The 14413-nt window shown below is 63.6% G+C and overlaps 1 protein-coding gene across 1 annotated transcript; it reads right to left on the bottom strand.

Annotated features, from left to right (window-relative positions):
* Positions 1-449: 449 nt before the first annotated feature.
* Positions 450-14040, bottom strand: CRTC2 (CREB regulated transcription coactivator 2). Its single transcript, XM_069878642.1, has 14 exons — positions 13831-14040; positions 9927-10028; positions 9590-9706; positions 8843-8904; positions 7170-7238; positions 5798-5901; positions 5525-5554; positions 5307-5386; positions 5072-5121; positions 4706-4950; positions 3708-4156; positions 3000-3272; positions 2748-2922; positions 450-1236 (listed from the first exon to the last, which is right to left on the bottom strand). The coding sequence occupies exons 1-14, from the start codon at positions 13999-14001 to the stop codon at positions 1028-1030; spliced, it is 2136 nt and encodes a 711-aa protein (XP_069734743.1). The 5' UTR covers positions 14002-14040; the 3' UTR covers positions 450-1027.
* Between the last annotated feature and the right edge of the window lie 373 nt (positions 14041-14413).

Genomic DNA, 14413 nt, shown 5'->3' with positions numbered 1-14413 from the left:
AAGCTGCCAGGATCCCCAGAGATCCCCACTGACCACCCCCCCAGCACCCCACAAATGGAGAGGACCCTCAGGAACCCTCGTAGTCCCCCTCTCGTGATCTCCTCCCCAGCACCCCCAGAAATGGCCAGATCGCCCTGATCACCCCCAAAAATGGCCAGGAGCCCCCATCCCACCAGACAGACACCCTGGGACCCCCCCCAGCACCCCAGAAATAGCCAGGACCCCCTGGGACACCCCCAACACCTCTAGAATCTGCCAAGACCCCCCCCACGATCCCCCCCAGAACCTCTAAAACCAACAGAACACCCCCAGCACCCTGCAATGATCCCCCCCAGCTCCCTGTGCCCCCCCACCCCACATCCCCGAAGTCTGTGTGCGCCTCCCACCCCCGCCAAATCATCCACTCGCCATCACAGCGGGTGTTTAATTAACATATAATATATTTTAAAAAATAATAATAATAATAAATCACTCTGGCTCCCTCCTGGGCAGGGGGGATGGGGGAAAACGCGGGTCCTGCGGCCCCAGGTCCCCCCCGCCCGCGGACGGGGCCCCCCACGCTCCCTTTTTAGGGTGGGGGACAAAGTTACAAGTGCTTTCTACACATCCCGCAGGGTCCCCGGCGGCTGGGTAAGATTTTGGGGGGTGGAGGGCACATACAGGGGGGCAGCGGGATTTCTCCTTAATCATGATGATTAGCCAGAAAAAAAAATAAAGTAAAAGTGGAAGCGGCTCCCCTTTTCTCCCCCCGGGGGTCTCTACCTACGGGGTTATGTACAGCCGCCCCCCCCGGGACGGGAGCCCCCTTTGTGCTGGGGTTTGGGGGGGCTGGAGAGCACCTGGCTCACGTTCCCCCCCTTCCGGAATCCCCCAGTCCCGTTCTCTGGGGACGGAGCCAGCGGTGGCCCCACCGTTTGACCAGAAAGAAAGTGAAAAAAAAAGGGAAAAAAGGGGTGGAATGGGGAAGGGGAGCGGAGGCGGGGGGTCCGCAGGCGGCCCGGGGTGCTGGCGGAGCCCCCCAAGCCCCTCACTGGAGGCGGTCGGTGCGGAAGGAATCCTCGACGGCCGGATCGGTGAGCAGGGCGTAGGGATCGCTCAGCATGTTGAGTCCATCCAGGGTGAGGGGTTCGATTTTGAGCTCCTCTTCCAGCCCCAACGCCGTCGTGTCCACCTCGAAACCGGGAACACCAGCCAGCGCCGTCGCGATCTCCTTGGAGATGCCAGGGGGAGAATCCCCTGTTGGGGTGGAGGGGAAAAGGGGAGTCAGCACCCACAATCACGGGATACTTGGGTTGGAAAAGACCTTTCAAATCGAGACCAGCTGACCCTGTCCACCACCAAACCAGCCCTGAGCACCACAACCCTCCCTGAGCTCCAGACCCATCCGAGGGCCTCATCCACGCGGCTTTTGTACCCCTCCAGGGCTGGGGACTCCACCACCTCCCTGGACAGGCTCTGCCAGCGCCAGACAACCCTTTCTGTGAAGGAATTTTTCCCAATATCGAATCTGAACCTGCCCTGGCACAACTTGAGGCTGGTTCTTCTCATCCCATCGCTTGAGAGAAGAGCCCAGCACCCACCTCATCACAATGTCTTTTCTGAGAGTTGTGCAGAACGATGAGGTCTCATCTTCCCCAAACCAAACAGCCCCAGGTCCCTCACTGCTCCCCCAGTCCTTGTTCTCCAGCCCCTTCCCAGCTCTGTTCCCTTCTCCGGACGCGGCTCCAGCTCCTCAAGGTCTTTCTTGGAGTGAGGGGCCCAGAACTGAACCCGGGATTCAAGGATTTGAGTCCAGGGGGACAATCTGCTCTCACTGGCCACCCCATGGCTGCTCCAAGCCAGGATGCTGGTGGCCTTCTTGCCCACCTGGGCCACTGCTGGTCCATGTTAAGCTGCTGTTGCCCAGCGGGTGCCCAGCAGGACCTTTTCCCCAGGCAGCTTTCCATCCGCTCCCTCCCAAGCCTGAAGCGCCGCATGGGGTTATTGTGGCCCCAGTGCAAGACCCGGCACTTGGCCTGGTTGAACCTCATCCTGTTGGTCACAGCACACGGATCCAGCCTGTCCCAATCCCTCTGCAGAGCCTCCTGCCCTCCATCTATGGATCCAGCCTGTCCCAATCCCTCTGCAGAGCCTCCTGCCCTCCATCTATGGATCCAGCCTGTCCCAATCCTTCTGCAGAGCCTCCTGCCCTCCATCTATGGATCCAGCCTGTCCCAATCCTTCTGCAGAGCCTCCTGCCCTCCATCCCATGGATCCAGCCTGGCCAGATCCCTCTGCAGAGCTTCCCTGCCCTCAAGGAGATCCATATTCCCACCCAGCTCCATGTCACCCCCAAACTCACTGAGGGAGCTCTCTATCCCACCATCTAGATCACTGATGAAGACATTGAACACAACTGGTCCCAATCCCATTCCCACCCCCTCTGGACCCGGCTAACCAGCCAGTTTTTCACCCAGCAGAGGTTTCACCTGCCCAGGCCGTTGGCAGCTGGTTTCTCAAACAGAATATTGCAAGAATATTCTTGCTGCTGCATCCCTGGAGATGTTCAGAGCCAGGTTGGATGGGGCTGAGAGCAACCTGATCCAGTGGGAGGCGTCCCTGCTCATGGCAGGGGGTTGGAACTAGATGATCTTTAATGTCCCTTCCAACCCAAACCTTTCTGTGATTCTGTGATTCTACATAAGAAACTGAGCTATCTCAATGTCTCGCTCGCCGGGAGGGTGTCGCGGGGCTCCCTGCCCACCCACCTGTGAGGATGATGTTGGGAATGGGGCCGTGGCGGCTGCAGTTGCTCAGGTTTTGCCGGTTGAGGACGTGGGGGTCGTAGGCGCCCTCGGTCTGCGGGTAGCTCAGGGTGCCCAGCTCCTCGGGGAAGCCGCCGCTGTTGCCGGTGGGGCCTTCCCCCATCCCGAACTGCTCGAACTACAGGGAGAGGCAGGTTACGAGGATGAATACTCCCGCTGCGGCCCCCCCTTCATTCCCGCCCCAGGAGCACTCACGCTGCCCAAACCGAAGTCGCTCAGGGGCTGGCCCAGCTGCTGCTGCGGCGGGAGGGACGCGTTAGGCTGGTACTGGGGCACGTACGGGCGCTGCGAGGCCCCGCTCGGCGGCACCGGCGGTGCCGGGGGCCGCACCGGCTGCGTGGGGGACTGCACGGGCTGGTGCAAGGCTTTCTGGCTCGGCTGGGACTGCAGGAGCAGGCCGGGCTGGCTGTAGGAGTACGGCGGGAGCCGCTGGTCGGCTGGCAGCTTGCTGGTGTCCAGGGGCACTCCCTGCGGACAGAGCGGAGAGACAGGGGTCAGCCTGCACACCCCCCGGTGCCCACCAGGATACGGCCCCTCTGCCCCAGCCCCCGGCACCACAAGCCCCCCCTGAAGCAGCTCGGGGAAACCCCGAATTTCAGCCCTGCTGGCAGCATCGGGTGCCAAAACCCTGCACTTGGCTCCCGCTGCGGGCTGAGTTTCCCTCTCCAGAGCAGGAACTTGGGGTGGGGGAGCCCCGGGTGGGATGCGCTGTGTCCCCCCCCGCCCCAGTCCCCAACCACGTGGAGCTCGGAGAAGTCCACGGGCTGGGCCGGGGTGGGTGGGGGGCTTCCCTGGAGCGTGGCTGAGATGAGGATGGAAACAAGACAAGAGAGAAGTCGAGGGAGGAGGAGATGGAGGCGAGCGCGCGGCGCGGGGCCGGCGCGGGCGATGGACCATGCATACCTGGGTGATGGAGGACAATGTGGGTGACATTGTTGGTGAGAACTGTTTGGGGTGCTGCCTTCTGGAGTCGCCACCCATTGGGAGGGTGAGGGGGCTGAGCGGGACCCGTCGGCGGGGCGAGGTGTTTATGGACGCCTGCACCATGGGGGTGTAGGAAGAGCCGCTCAAGCCGGAGGGCAAGCTGGGATTGCTGGGAGAGGACTGGATGGGCTGGCTGCGGGGGGACGTGGGGAGGGAGGGATTGCTGAGCGAGGAGGAGAGGGAAGAGGGCAGGGACTGGTTGGAGAGCGAGGAAGGGATGGAGGAACTGCTTTGGGAGGATTGGAGCGAGGGGTTGCTGAGGGAGGATTGGAGCGAGGGGCTTCGCAGGGAGGCCTGGAGGTTGGGATTGCTAAGCGAGGACTGCAGGGACGGGTTACTCAGGGAGCTCTGCATAGGTGAGGTAAGTCCTGTGGGGACAAAAAAGAAGAGACACCACCGTTACCCACGGAATCGCCCCGTGCCCCAGGCTCTCCTCCCCGGGCCGGGCCAGGCTGGGGCTCCCCATCTGCCCCGGGTGGGATGGAAGGTGACCAAAACGATGGAGACACAGACAGAAACACACACACCCCGGGAACAGGACCGGCAGCGGCGCAGGATGCTCCGGCTCAACGAGCGGAGGATGCCAGGAAAAGAAGACGTGGTGGGTGGCGGGCCCCTCGCCAGGGCCGCCATCCCACACCCCCGTGGGACCCCGAAGCTCTCCCCACCCCGCTCCCAGGCTGCGGCATCTCCAGCCCGTGCCGCGATCGCCTGGAGAGGCCGATCTCCACCACAGCTGCCTCTCGGGTGCCATCCCGAGCGCTCCCATCTCTCGCGAGCCCTGCCGAGCGCTCGCTGCAGGCGGCTCCCAGCCACGAGGGCCTCTCTCTCGGCTCCCCGTGCGGTTTGGCAGCTGCTCCAGCCACCCCGGGACATCAGCTCCGGCGTGTCGCTGCCCGGCTGGGGCCAGCCCTCACCTGGCGAGTCGTAGCCCGTGCCCAGGCCCAGGCCGCCACTGATGCCCAGGTGCGTCATGGTGTTGGCCAGGTTGCTGGTGCTGTTGCCCCCGCTCAGGCTGGGGTAAGCGGTCTCGTCCGGGTCGAGCGGGGTGGGCAGCGGGGAGGGGAAGTGCAGGTTGGTGAGGTCGGGGAGGGAACCCCCCGTGTTGAGGGCCGAGGGGATGAGGGGGACGTTGGCAGGCTGATCCGGGGATGGAAATACGCTGGGGGAAAGAGAGACACGTGCTTGGGGTGGGAACGCCACCGCCTCCTCCAGCAGCTTCCTTCCCAGCAGCCCAGGCCCCCAGCTCCAGACCCTTTTCCGTTGCCCAGCCCGGGACTTACTGGATCCCAGGGACTTCACAGGAGCGCGGCCGGGCCGAGGACGACGAGAGCTGTGAAATCAAAGAGGAGGAGTGAAGCGAGGCCGGGATGCTGAGCCCGCGCTCCCCACAACCCTGCGCCCGCCACGGTTTGTGGGCAGGAAGGAGGCAGAGCCGCTCCGGTGTCGCAACGCCTGGCGGGCAGGAAGCAGAGGGATGGAGCAGGGGCTTCCTCGCCATCCTTCCTCTGCACCCACCTTCTTGGTGTCCCAGGGCTTCAGCGAGTGTTTGTTGTCATCGAAGGTCTCTTCGATGGGAGGCACTTGGAAAACAAACACTGGGGAGAGAGGGATTGGAAGGTGAGCGTTGGGAGAGCAGCACAGCCCACCCGCATCCCACCCGGCAGAGGGAATTCCAGACCCACCCCCACATCCCAAGGAAGGGGACGAGGAGCTGGCTGCGAGCAGCTTCTCACCTTTGCTGTCCGTGTCCCCATCCAAAAAACCTGCAAGAGAGGAGACAACGTTGGCAGCAGCATCCAGGGAGACGGGGAATGACAGCACGAGGAGGGAAGGCAGGAAGGGGATGCTGCCGAGACCCCACTCCAGAGGGATGGCAGCTCCCCAGGGTCCCCCCACAAAAGCCTCGAGGGGTAAAAGAGACAAGGGGTTCCCACGGCAGCTGGGTGGAGGTGGGGAGCGGGGGGTTCCGCTGGGGAGAGCGGGATGCAAAGGGAGGGGACGCTCACCGCTCCGGCGGCCAGGTGGCGGGGCGCCCTGCGAGGGGCCCAGGTAGGCGTCCGGCGGGTTGGGGTTCATCACGCTCGTGTGCAGTGCCGAGTCGGAATTCGTTCTAATTGGAAAGGGAAAAATGATCATCAGCCAGGCCCTGGGCTCAGATCTCGCCTCCCGCTCTACTGTGACAACCCCCAGGCCCAGTCCCGGCCCCGGGATGGTGGGTGAGAGCAGAGCCGAGGGCCGCAGGCAGAAAAGGGGAACAGCAGGAGGAGGAAAGGAAGGAGAGCACAGCACAGGGTTTCACTGGAGGAACCACCACGTCCTTCAAAGCCCTCTGAGTCCAACATTTGCTGTGCCCAGGGGCTCTGTGTGGACCTCATTCCTTTCTGCCAGCCCTCCCCATCTAGTGGGGTCCCTCACCTGTCCCTCACACACGCCAGGGCTTGCTCCATCCCCATCTCCTCCGAGAAGGCCCCACAGCACTTGTCACTGGGGAAAACGGGCACCGCTGGGGACCCTTTGTTCCCCCCAGGGACCCTGGAGGGACTGGGGGCAGAGGACCCAGGGATGTCGCACCCGTTGTGTTCCCAATTAGTTGGTCTGAAGCAGATGAGCGTGGGGAAGGGCTGGGCAGAGGCTGCTGGAGCTCAGGACGCGTCCTGGGACCGCACAAGGGCCACATTGTTCAGCTGCGAGGCAGGAAGCTCCCCCGAATGCCCATGGGACGCAGCCCCCTCCGGCGCGGGGCCCAAACAGGGAGCGATGGGCGCCTGCTCACAGCACAGCGAGGGCCCCGCTGCTGGCATCGAGCCCCGGGAGGTGCTGGCACTGCTCCCTGTGCAAGGGAGACGCAGCGGGGGCTGCCACGAGCCCCCCAGGCTGGGAATCCCAATGTGCCACCCCAAGCACCAAGCGCGAGCAGGCAGAGCTAGGTCCTTGTTTCCAGAGCCAGCGCTGAGCCGGGGCCACCCTGGGGCCACCCTGTCCTGCATCCAGGAGCCCCATGTCCCTAAAACCAACTCCTCGGGAAGCCTGGAGTGGCTGTGGGATCACACAGCCCACGGAAGCACGACGGCAGCCCTGGGGACACCCTGCCCTGCATCCAGGAGCCCAAAAGCAGCTCCTTGAGGAGCTCAGAGTGGCTGCAGGACCATGCAGGCTATGAAGGCACGAGGGGTGCTTCAAGCCCAGCGTCTCCTGGGCCCCCTTCTCCCAGGATCACTTGTTCAGCATCTGGGGAAGCTTGGAGACCTCTTCCCCGTTTTCCTGGGGGACTGGAGAGGCCACAACCAAGGCCATACCCAGCCTGGGGGTGCTGGGGAAGAGCTGGAGCCCAGCATAAACAGAGGGAGAGAGAGAGAAAAAGGAAACAAAATCATTTACCTGTTGAGAGCCGAGGGCAGCCTGAACAAATGTCCTTTCTCCATCGGGAAGTTACCCCAGGGCATGGTCCTTTGCAGGGAGAAACAGGAGAGTCACCTGGCGGGTAGGGGAGCGGGTACGGGGCGGCACTGCCCCACAGAGGGAGGGTTCGCAGCGGGAAGGCAGCTCACGGCGTGCAGGCTGCCTTGTGCGGACAAGCTGGGCTATCTCCATCGAGAAATCACCCCAGCTGGGGCCAATCCATGACATCTTCACCCTGTTCATGGCCTCAGCCCTCTGCCCGCAGCCCAAACACCGCAGCGATGGGCCTCAGGGACCCCAAAAACACAGCCAGCCCGTACGGATCACAGCCAAGACTGGTTCAATTGTCAGCTTCCCGTGAGGAAAGAGCTGAGAGATCTCTCTGAGTGGAACAGCCCAGAGCACCACAAGTCAATGGTGGGGGCAGTGCCAGAGGGTCTCCACGCCCTGGAGCAGGGGGACCATGGGCCAGGGACCACCCTCCCCTCCACTGGCACCCAGAGAAGCATCGCAGGGCAAGGGTCAAGTGAAGGCAGATGATGGAATTCAGCCCTGAGCTTGGGATGCAAGATTTGCAGCATCATTTGCAGCAAGATGCTCCTGGACATGTCTCCTCAGAGCTTGAAGTGCTGCGAGGAGCACGGCTGTGCTCACCACGAGTGACAGGGAGGTTGTGACACAACCTATTTTCCAGGGAAAACAGACAAGGCTTTGCTGTGGGAGATCAGGGAGGACAGCAGAGAGGGCACCTGGGGACTGAGGGAAGATGAGCCAGGGGCTGAGGCCACAGCTCTCGTGCTCCAGCCTGACCGGCGCCGTGGGGACAAAGTGCAAGACACCAAACGAAGACAGAGCCGAGTTCTGGTATCGCAGGGCACAGCCAGCGCTGCTGGTGTCTGAACCGCACCGGCGAGCAGGGGCACACGCAGCCCCGCAGGCTCCGGGTGCAGCGAGAGAGCGGCACGGACACAGCAAGAGCCTCCTGGGAGAACAGTCCTCAGGCCAGGAGGGAGAGCTGTGCTGAGCCCAGCGCTTCCCAGGAAGGGCAGCCTTGAACATAAAGCCGAGGAGCCCTCGGCAACCTCTAAAAGGGCTGAACCGCACTGAGCCAAGCCCGGGCAGCTCCAGCACGGAGCCACAGCTCGCCAGGCGTTCTGGGATGGAGCCGATGCTCGGGGCACGCTGGGGCCTGGCCAGTCAGCCCCGTCCTCGCCTTCCCCCGGGGCCAGGAGCCGGACACGCAGGGGCTCAGCCACCCAGTGATTCAGCTTGGACAGGATCCCTCTTCCCACAGCTACAGCGGACGGATGCCGCCCTGCACGCTGGAGCCTGCTCTTTTGGGCACAATGAGAGCGTTTGCTCCCTAAAAATGCCCCCCTCTGCAGGATAGTGAAAATCAGAGAGCTGGGAGCCCTCCCAGCCACACTCAGCTTCCTTCTGCCCCACCTGGTCCAGTTTCTCCCCACAGACTGGTGATGGAATCCATGGAAACCCTTCCAGGAGGGCTGCCAAGGACTCTCCCAACAGCCTCCCTGTTTCCAAATCTCTGGGTGCTCTTTAATACAGAGTGAGCCCTGGGCTCCAGCGACCCTGCAGGGCTGGAAGCACCTGGAAAACAAGTGCTGGGAACCAGGAAAATGTGAGGTCCTTACCTCCTCCAGCTGGGCTCAGGCGGAGGCGACAGGTAGGTGGGTCCGTAGGGAGAACTGTCGATGTTCAGGGCACGTTAAGGGTCAAACGAAGAGTGAGGCCTGAGCAGACAGCAAGAAACCCGGCAGATGGGCCAGGGCAGCACGCAGTCTGAATGCTTGCTGATCATGGAATGATTCAGGCAGGAGGAGACCTCAAAGCCCATCCAGACCCACCCCTGCCATGGGCAGGGACACCTCCCACTGCATCAGGGGCTCCAAGCCCCATCCAACCTGGCCTTGAACCACTCCAGGGATGGGGCAGCCACCCCTGTTCTGGGCAACCTGGGCCAGAGCCTCCCCACCCTCACAGCAAAATATTTCTCCACAAGATCTCATCTCCATCTCCCCTCTTGCAGCTCAAAACCACTCCTCACATCCTGTCCCTGCACTCCCTGATCCAGAGCCCCTCCCCAGCTTTCCTGGAGCCCCTTTCAACACTGGAAGCTGCTCTAAGGTCTCCCCACAGCCTTCTCTTCTCCAGGCTGAACAACCCCAACTCTCCCAGCCTCTCCTGGTACGGGAGGTTCTCCAGCCCTCGCATCATCTCCATGGCCTCGTCTGGCCTCGCTCCAACAGCTCCACGTCCTTCCCGTGCTGAGCACTCCAGAACTGGACGTGGGGCTCCAGGTGAGGTCCCAAAGAGATGAGCAGGAGGGGCACTGGAATTGGGGTGGGAGGAAAGGCCAGCAGGAATGAGATTAAGGATATCTGTCGTACGTATCGGCGAAGCGGGGACATCATCCGGCGTGGGTCCCGCTGCACTCGCTCCACCAGGCCGTGGTGCCGAGTGCTGCGCGTGGAGTCCAGCGGCGAATGCAAAGGGCCCTGCGGGGAGGAGACACCGGGTGAGCCCAGGAAAGGGTCTCTGGATCAGCCCCATGGCCCCGGGGACGGAGCCGGGGCCAGGCAAAGGGATTAAGAGAATATCCCCTCATTCCCAACAGCAGCCCGTGTCCCAGCTCTTCATCCGACCCCCACCCCGACTCTGATGCAGCTCCCAATCCTCCTCAGAGCCCTCCCAGCCGGCAGAGCGGGCGCTGCTCACCTGGAAGTCGGAGACGCCGCTGCCGATCTGGTTGACGTTGGGCAGGGAGCCGCTGTAGTACGGGCCGCGGCTGTGTGCCAGCCTCAGCTTCTGGGCCTGCAGCTGCGCCAGGGGAGGGAAGGCTGGTCAGGGGCACCCCGGGGCTCCTCCAAACCACCCCGCTGCATCCCAGGCACCCCCAAACCGCCCCGCTGCACTCCTGACCCTATCCCAGCGGGCATCTCCCACAGCCGAGCCCCACGGGCAATATTGAGACTCCAGTGTGTCCCACGGGAGGAGTTTGTCCCCGAGCGAGGCACATCCGACCCAGCTGGCCTCAAGAGTGAGCTGGGAGCACTTATGGCACCCAGTACCTCCTTGTTTCAAAGTCACCGAGGGCGGAGGAGGCCCCGCAAGGGACTTTCCTCCCTCCGTGGGTGCTCCAGCACAGGAAGGATGCTGAGTCCCCGCTGGGTTTAGCAGCCAGGAGTGGGGAAATCCACGTCCCTCCTGCAGGCTGCGACACCTGCATCCCTGAGCCCGCTGCATGTGGAACAGCCGAAGCCCGCACGGCCACCCCGCGAGGGCTCCAGGCTCCCTGGGTACCAGCAGTCAGGGCAGCAGCCCACACACCCGCTTTGATCCAGAGGTGCCAGGTTTTCCACACCAAAACTAGGCCAGGGGCTGTCAGGCCCAGAACCAAGGGGCAAACCCAGTGTGGGACTGGGGCCGCCTGCTTGGCACCCTCGCAGCGTGCCGGCTCCCGGCGCGGCTCAAGGCCGAGGGCAGGAGCCACAGCAAACCGCAGGCAGGAGATAACAGAGTCTGGGTGCTCACCCTCCAAGGAAAACCCTGCGGGAGAGGAGAGCTGGGGTCCCGGGGCAGCACCGGCAACCGAGCCGGCACGGCCAGAGATCTGACCCGCCACGAGCGGCACCGATTTCATCCTGACAGCAGCAGGAAGGTGCTTTGCTGCTCACATCCCCGTGATCCCCTCCAGCACTAGGGGATGTCCCACTCACTGTCCCCCTCCGGCATCCAGCCAGGGAAGGAGGGCTTCCCTGATACAAATCCACGCCAAATCCACTTTCCCTTTGGATCCCCACATCCCAGCCAGCGCCAGAGCTCCTAAGTCCCAAATAAACCCTGGGGAAAGAGGAGTCGAAGCGCAAAACGCAGTTCAGCAAAGGGCTGCAGACGGGAAACCTGCAACAGCAAATTCCCAGGCTTAAGACCAGCAAAATCCAGATCCAAGGGAAAAAAAAAAAACAACAACCAAAAAAACAGGAGATTTAGCCAACAGCTGGCTGCGCTGGCAGCGCAGGATTAGTGCGCGGAGTTGTGCTGGGGCTTAAGGTCTTGGGATCCTGCTCTGCTCTCGGAGCCAGGGTCCCTGCGGGAGCCGGCAGAGCCAGACGGGGCCGAAACCAGGCAGCAACTCAGGAGCAGTCGGAAAAAGCTGCGGGAAGCAAAGCTGCGGGCAGCAGAGGGGCACCCCAGAGCCGGGCAGCAACCCCCAACAGCCTCTCCTCTGCCGCGGAGCCACGGAACGGAGCATCCATGTGCCAGCCTGATGGCCACTACCAGCTCCTTGCCTGGGACACGATGGAGGGGACCCACGAGGCCAAGATTCCTGTTGGGAGCTGCTCCTGCCCCTGCCCTGTGCCTTTCCAGGGCTGCCATCCCACAAGCAGGGGATGAACTCCGGGAGGAAGCGTCCCAGGGCAGGGATTAGAGGGAGGACAGTCCTGTTGCCTCTCTTCGCTGCACATTAACCAGCTGTTTGCTGTGCAAACACGGGGTGGGAGGCTCCAGCCCACTCCCAAACTCACCAGCTCGCAGCTCCCGGCGAGAGAGGAGACAAAACCTCTGGAGAGACAGGCACTTGGGAGCCCTCTCCGAGCTGCTTGGCTCCCTCGGGGTCGGCGGGACCCCATCCCCATCTGTCACCCTCCCGGGGTGCCAGCGTGGCTCCAAATCCCAATATCCCCCTTTTTAAAGGTCCGATGGATTTTGTTGCTCTCTTCTCCCAGTCACGCTGGCCCCAAGAGCAAGGAGACACCGGAGCCTCCATGGCAGCATTCCCTGTCAACTGGAAGAACCTCTCCGTGTCTCCAGCTCCCTAACTCCGCGGTGCTCTCCCTTTGCTCCCGTATCCCCACCGGGAAGCACGGCGCGGGTTGCCAGGCCCCGCGGCCGCCGGCACAGCGGAGCCCCATCGCCAGGCTTGGCACGATCCGCCTCTCCGGGAGCTGAAATCTGGCCAAACCCTCATCCTGGCAAACGGCCGCGCGATCCCCGCCGACTCCTCGGGGCCAAACACAAACCGGAGCCCAAAATCGTCGCCTTCCCCAACTCGGGGAAACCACAACCCTGGAGACGCACCACAGCATTCCCAGCTTTCCTGCTCCACCATCAAGGCCCTGAGCAGCCCTCCTGCCACTGAGATCTCTCCGAGAAGCCCTCGGTGCACACGGGACAACATCTTCCCTTCCCCAGGAGCTGCCGAGCGGGGCGGTTTTGCAGGCTCTGAGCCGGCACCCTCATCCACGCTCTCAAAGCTGCATTTTCTCAGCTCCATCCAAGCTAAACCGAAGCATCTCCAGGGGTGAAGCATCCACCGATCCCAAGGGGAGCTGGAAACACTGGTGGGAAGGAGCGACCCAACCCTCTGGAGGGACCCCGGTGCGCAGGGAGAGTCCTGGAGTGCATCCTGGAGCCGTGGACACGGGGATCCCCCCCCTTGCCCCCCGCGGTGAGAACCCCACAAACTCTCCGGTCGCTTTGGCCACCCCCTTGCCAGGATGAGCGCTCGGAACCGGCAGAGACAGACAGGACGGAGCGAGCCACACGCAAAGTCATGCCAGAAACCGGCAGCCAGAGACATAAATCAAAATAAAGGCACGGGATGGGGACGCGGGGTGCAGGAGGGCGGCTGGGGACGGAGTGTTTCTCTGGGGAGAGCCTTTCCTGGCCCCCCCAGCACCCCAAACACATCCCACCCACAAGCTCAGGGTGACGCCTTGTCCTGTTCCAGCTCCTCTGCACCCCCAAACACCCCCAGGCCCCTTTGGGCACCGGTCTGAGCCGTCCCTCCTATTCCCTCTCTGCCTCCTGACGCCAGACTCCCTCCCACCCCCTACTTCTCTTCCAGCCCCCCGAACCCCTCCCAGCCTCCAGGTCCCCTCGAACCTCCCCGCCCCTCTCTCAGCCCCTAGCCCTCTCTATTTCTCCCTCAACCTCTCCCTCAGCCCCTGGATCCCTCAAAACCCTCCACCCTTCTCTCAGCCCCCTCTATTTCCCCTCATCCCTCCTCCTCTATTTTCCCTCGATGTCCCAGCCCCCCTCAACCTCTCGCTCAGCCCCCGGCCCCCTCACAGCCCCCAGGTCCCCTCGAACCCCCGCACCCCTCATTCAGCCCCCAGCTCTCCTTATTTCCCTCATCCTTCTACCTCCCCCGTCCCCCCCAGCCCCCCTCAACCTCTCGCTCAGCCCCCGGCCCCCTCACAGCCCCCAGGTCCCTTCCCACCCCCTCACTTCTCTCTCAGCCCCCAGCCCTCCCTATTTCCCTCATCCCTCTCCCTCTATCTCCCCCGTCCCCCCCAGCCCCCCTCAATCTCTCGCTCAGTCCCCAGCCCCCTCACAGCCCCCAGGTCCCCTCGAAGCCCCACACCCCTCATTCAGCCCCCAGCCCTCCCTATTTCCCTCATCCTTCTACCTCCCCCGACCCCCCCAGCCCCCCTCAATCTCTCGCTCAGCCCCCAGGTCCCCCCTCACCCCTCTCTAACCCCCCGGTTCCCCCCATCCCTCCTCGATCTCTCGCTCAGCCCCCAGCCCCCCTCGATCCCCCTCTCACCCCTCACCCCCCGGCCTCCCCCTCAGCCCCGGTTCCCTCCGCGCATCCGGGGGCGGCGGCGCTGCTCACCCGCGTGGAGCAGATCTCCATCATCACCTCCTCGAAGGCCGCCGTCTCCTCCGCCTGGCGCTGCTTCTGCAACGCGATTTTCTCGCTGAACTTACGCGGGTTGGAAGCGCCCGTCCCGGCTGAGGAGCCCGCACCGGGCCCGGGCCCGGCCCCCGCACCCGCCGCCGCCATCTTCCCTGCTCGGGCCGCTCCGGCCGCCGCCGCCGCAGGCGCCGCGCGGGGCACGATGGGGCGGCGAGTCCAGAGCCCGGCGCCGCCTATGGGCACGGAGGGGAGAGAGGACTACAACTCCCAGCGGCCACCTCGGCGAGCGCGCAGGGTCCGACGGGAGATGGAGTCCACGCAGGGGGAAGCTCAGGGGAGGCGCTCGTGCAGCGCTCGGGGTGGGGAGGGCGGGGCTGACTACAACTCCCGGCATGCAACGCGCGGTCACCGCCCTGCGCTGGGGGTGGGAGGGGCCGGGGAACAAGGGGAGGGACAGAAATGGGGGGGGGGCAGAAATGGGGGGTGATCAGGGATGGGGGAGAGAGGGGACACAGAAGGGGGGGGCACAGGAATGGGGGAGCACGGGGCAGGGGAGGGA

This window comes from Phaenicophaeus curvirostris, chromosome 29 (genome assembly GCF_032191515.1).
Source record: "Phaenicophaeus curvirostris isolate KB17595 chromosome 29, BPBGC_Pcur_1.0, whole genome shotgun sequence".
Classification (NCBI taxonomy): Eukaryota; Metazoa; Chordata; class Aves; order Cuculiformes; family Cuculidae; genus Phaenicophaeus; species Phaenicophaeus curvirostris.
This window is presented reverse-complemented; position numbering and strand designations above follow the sequence as displayed.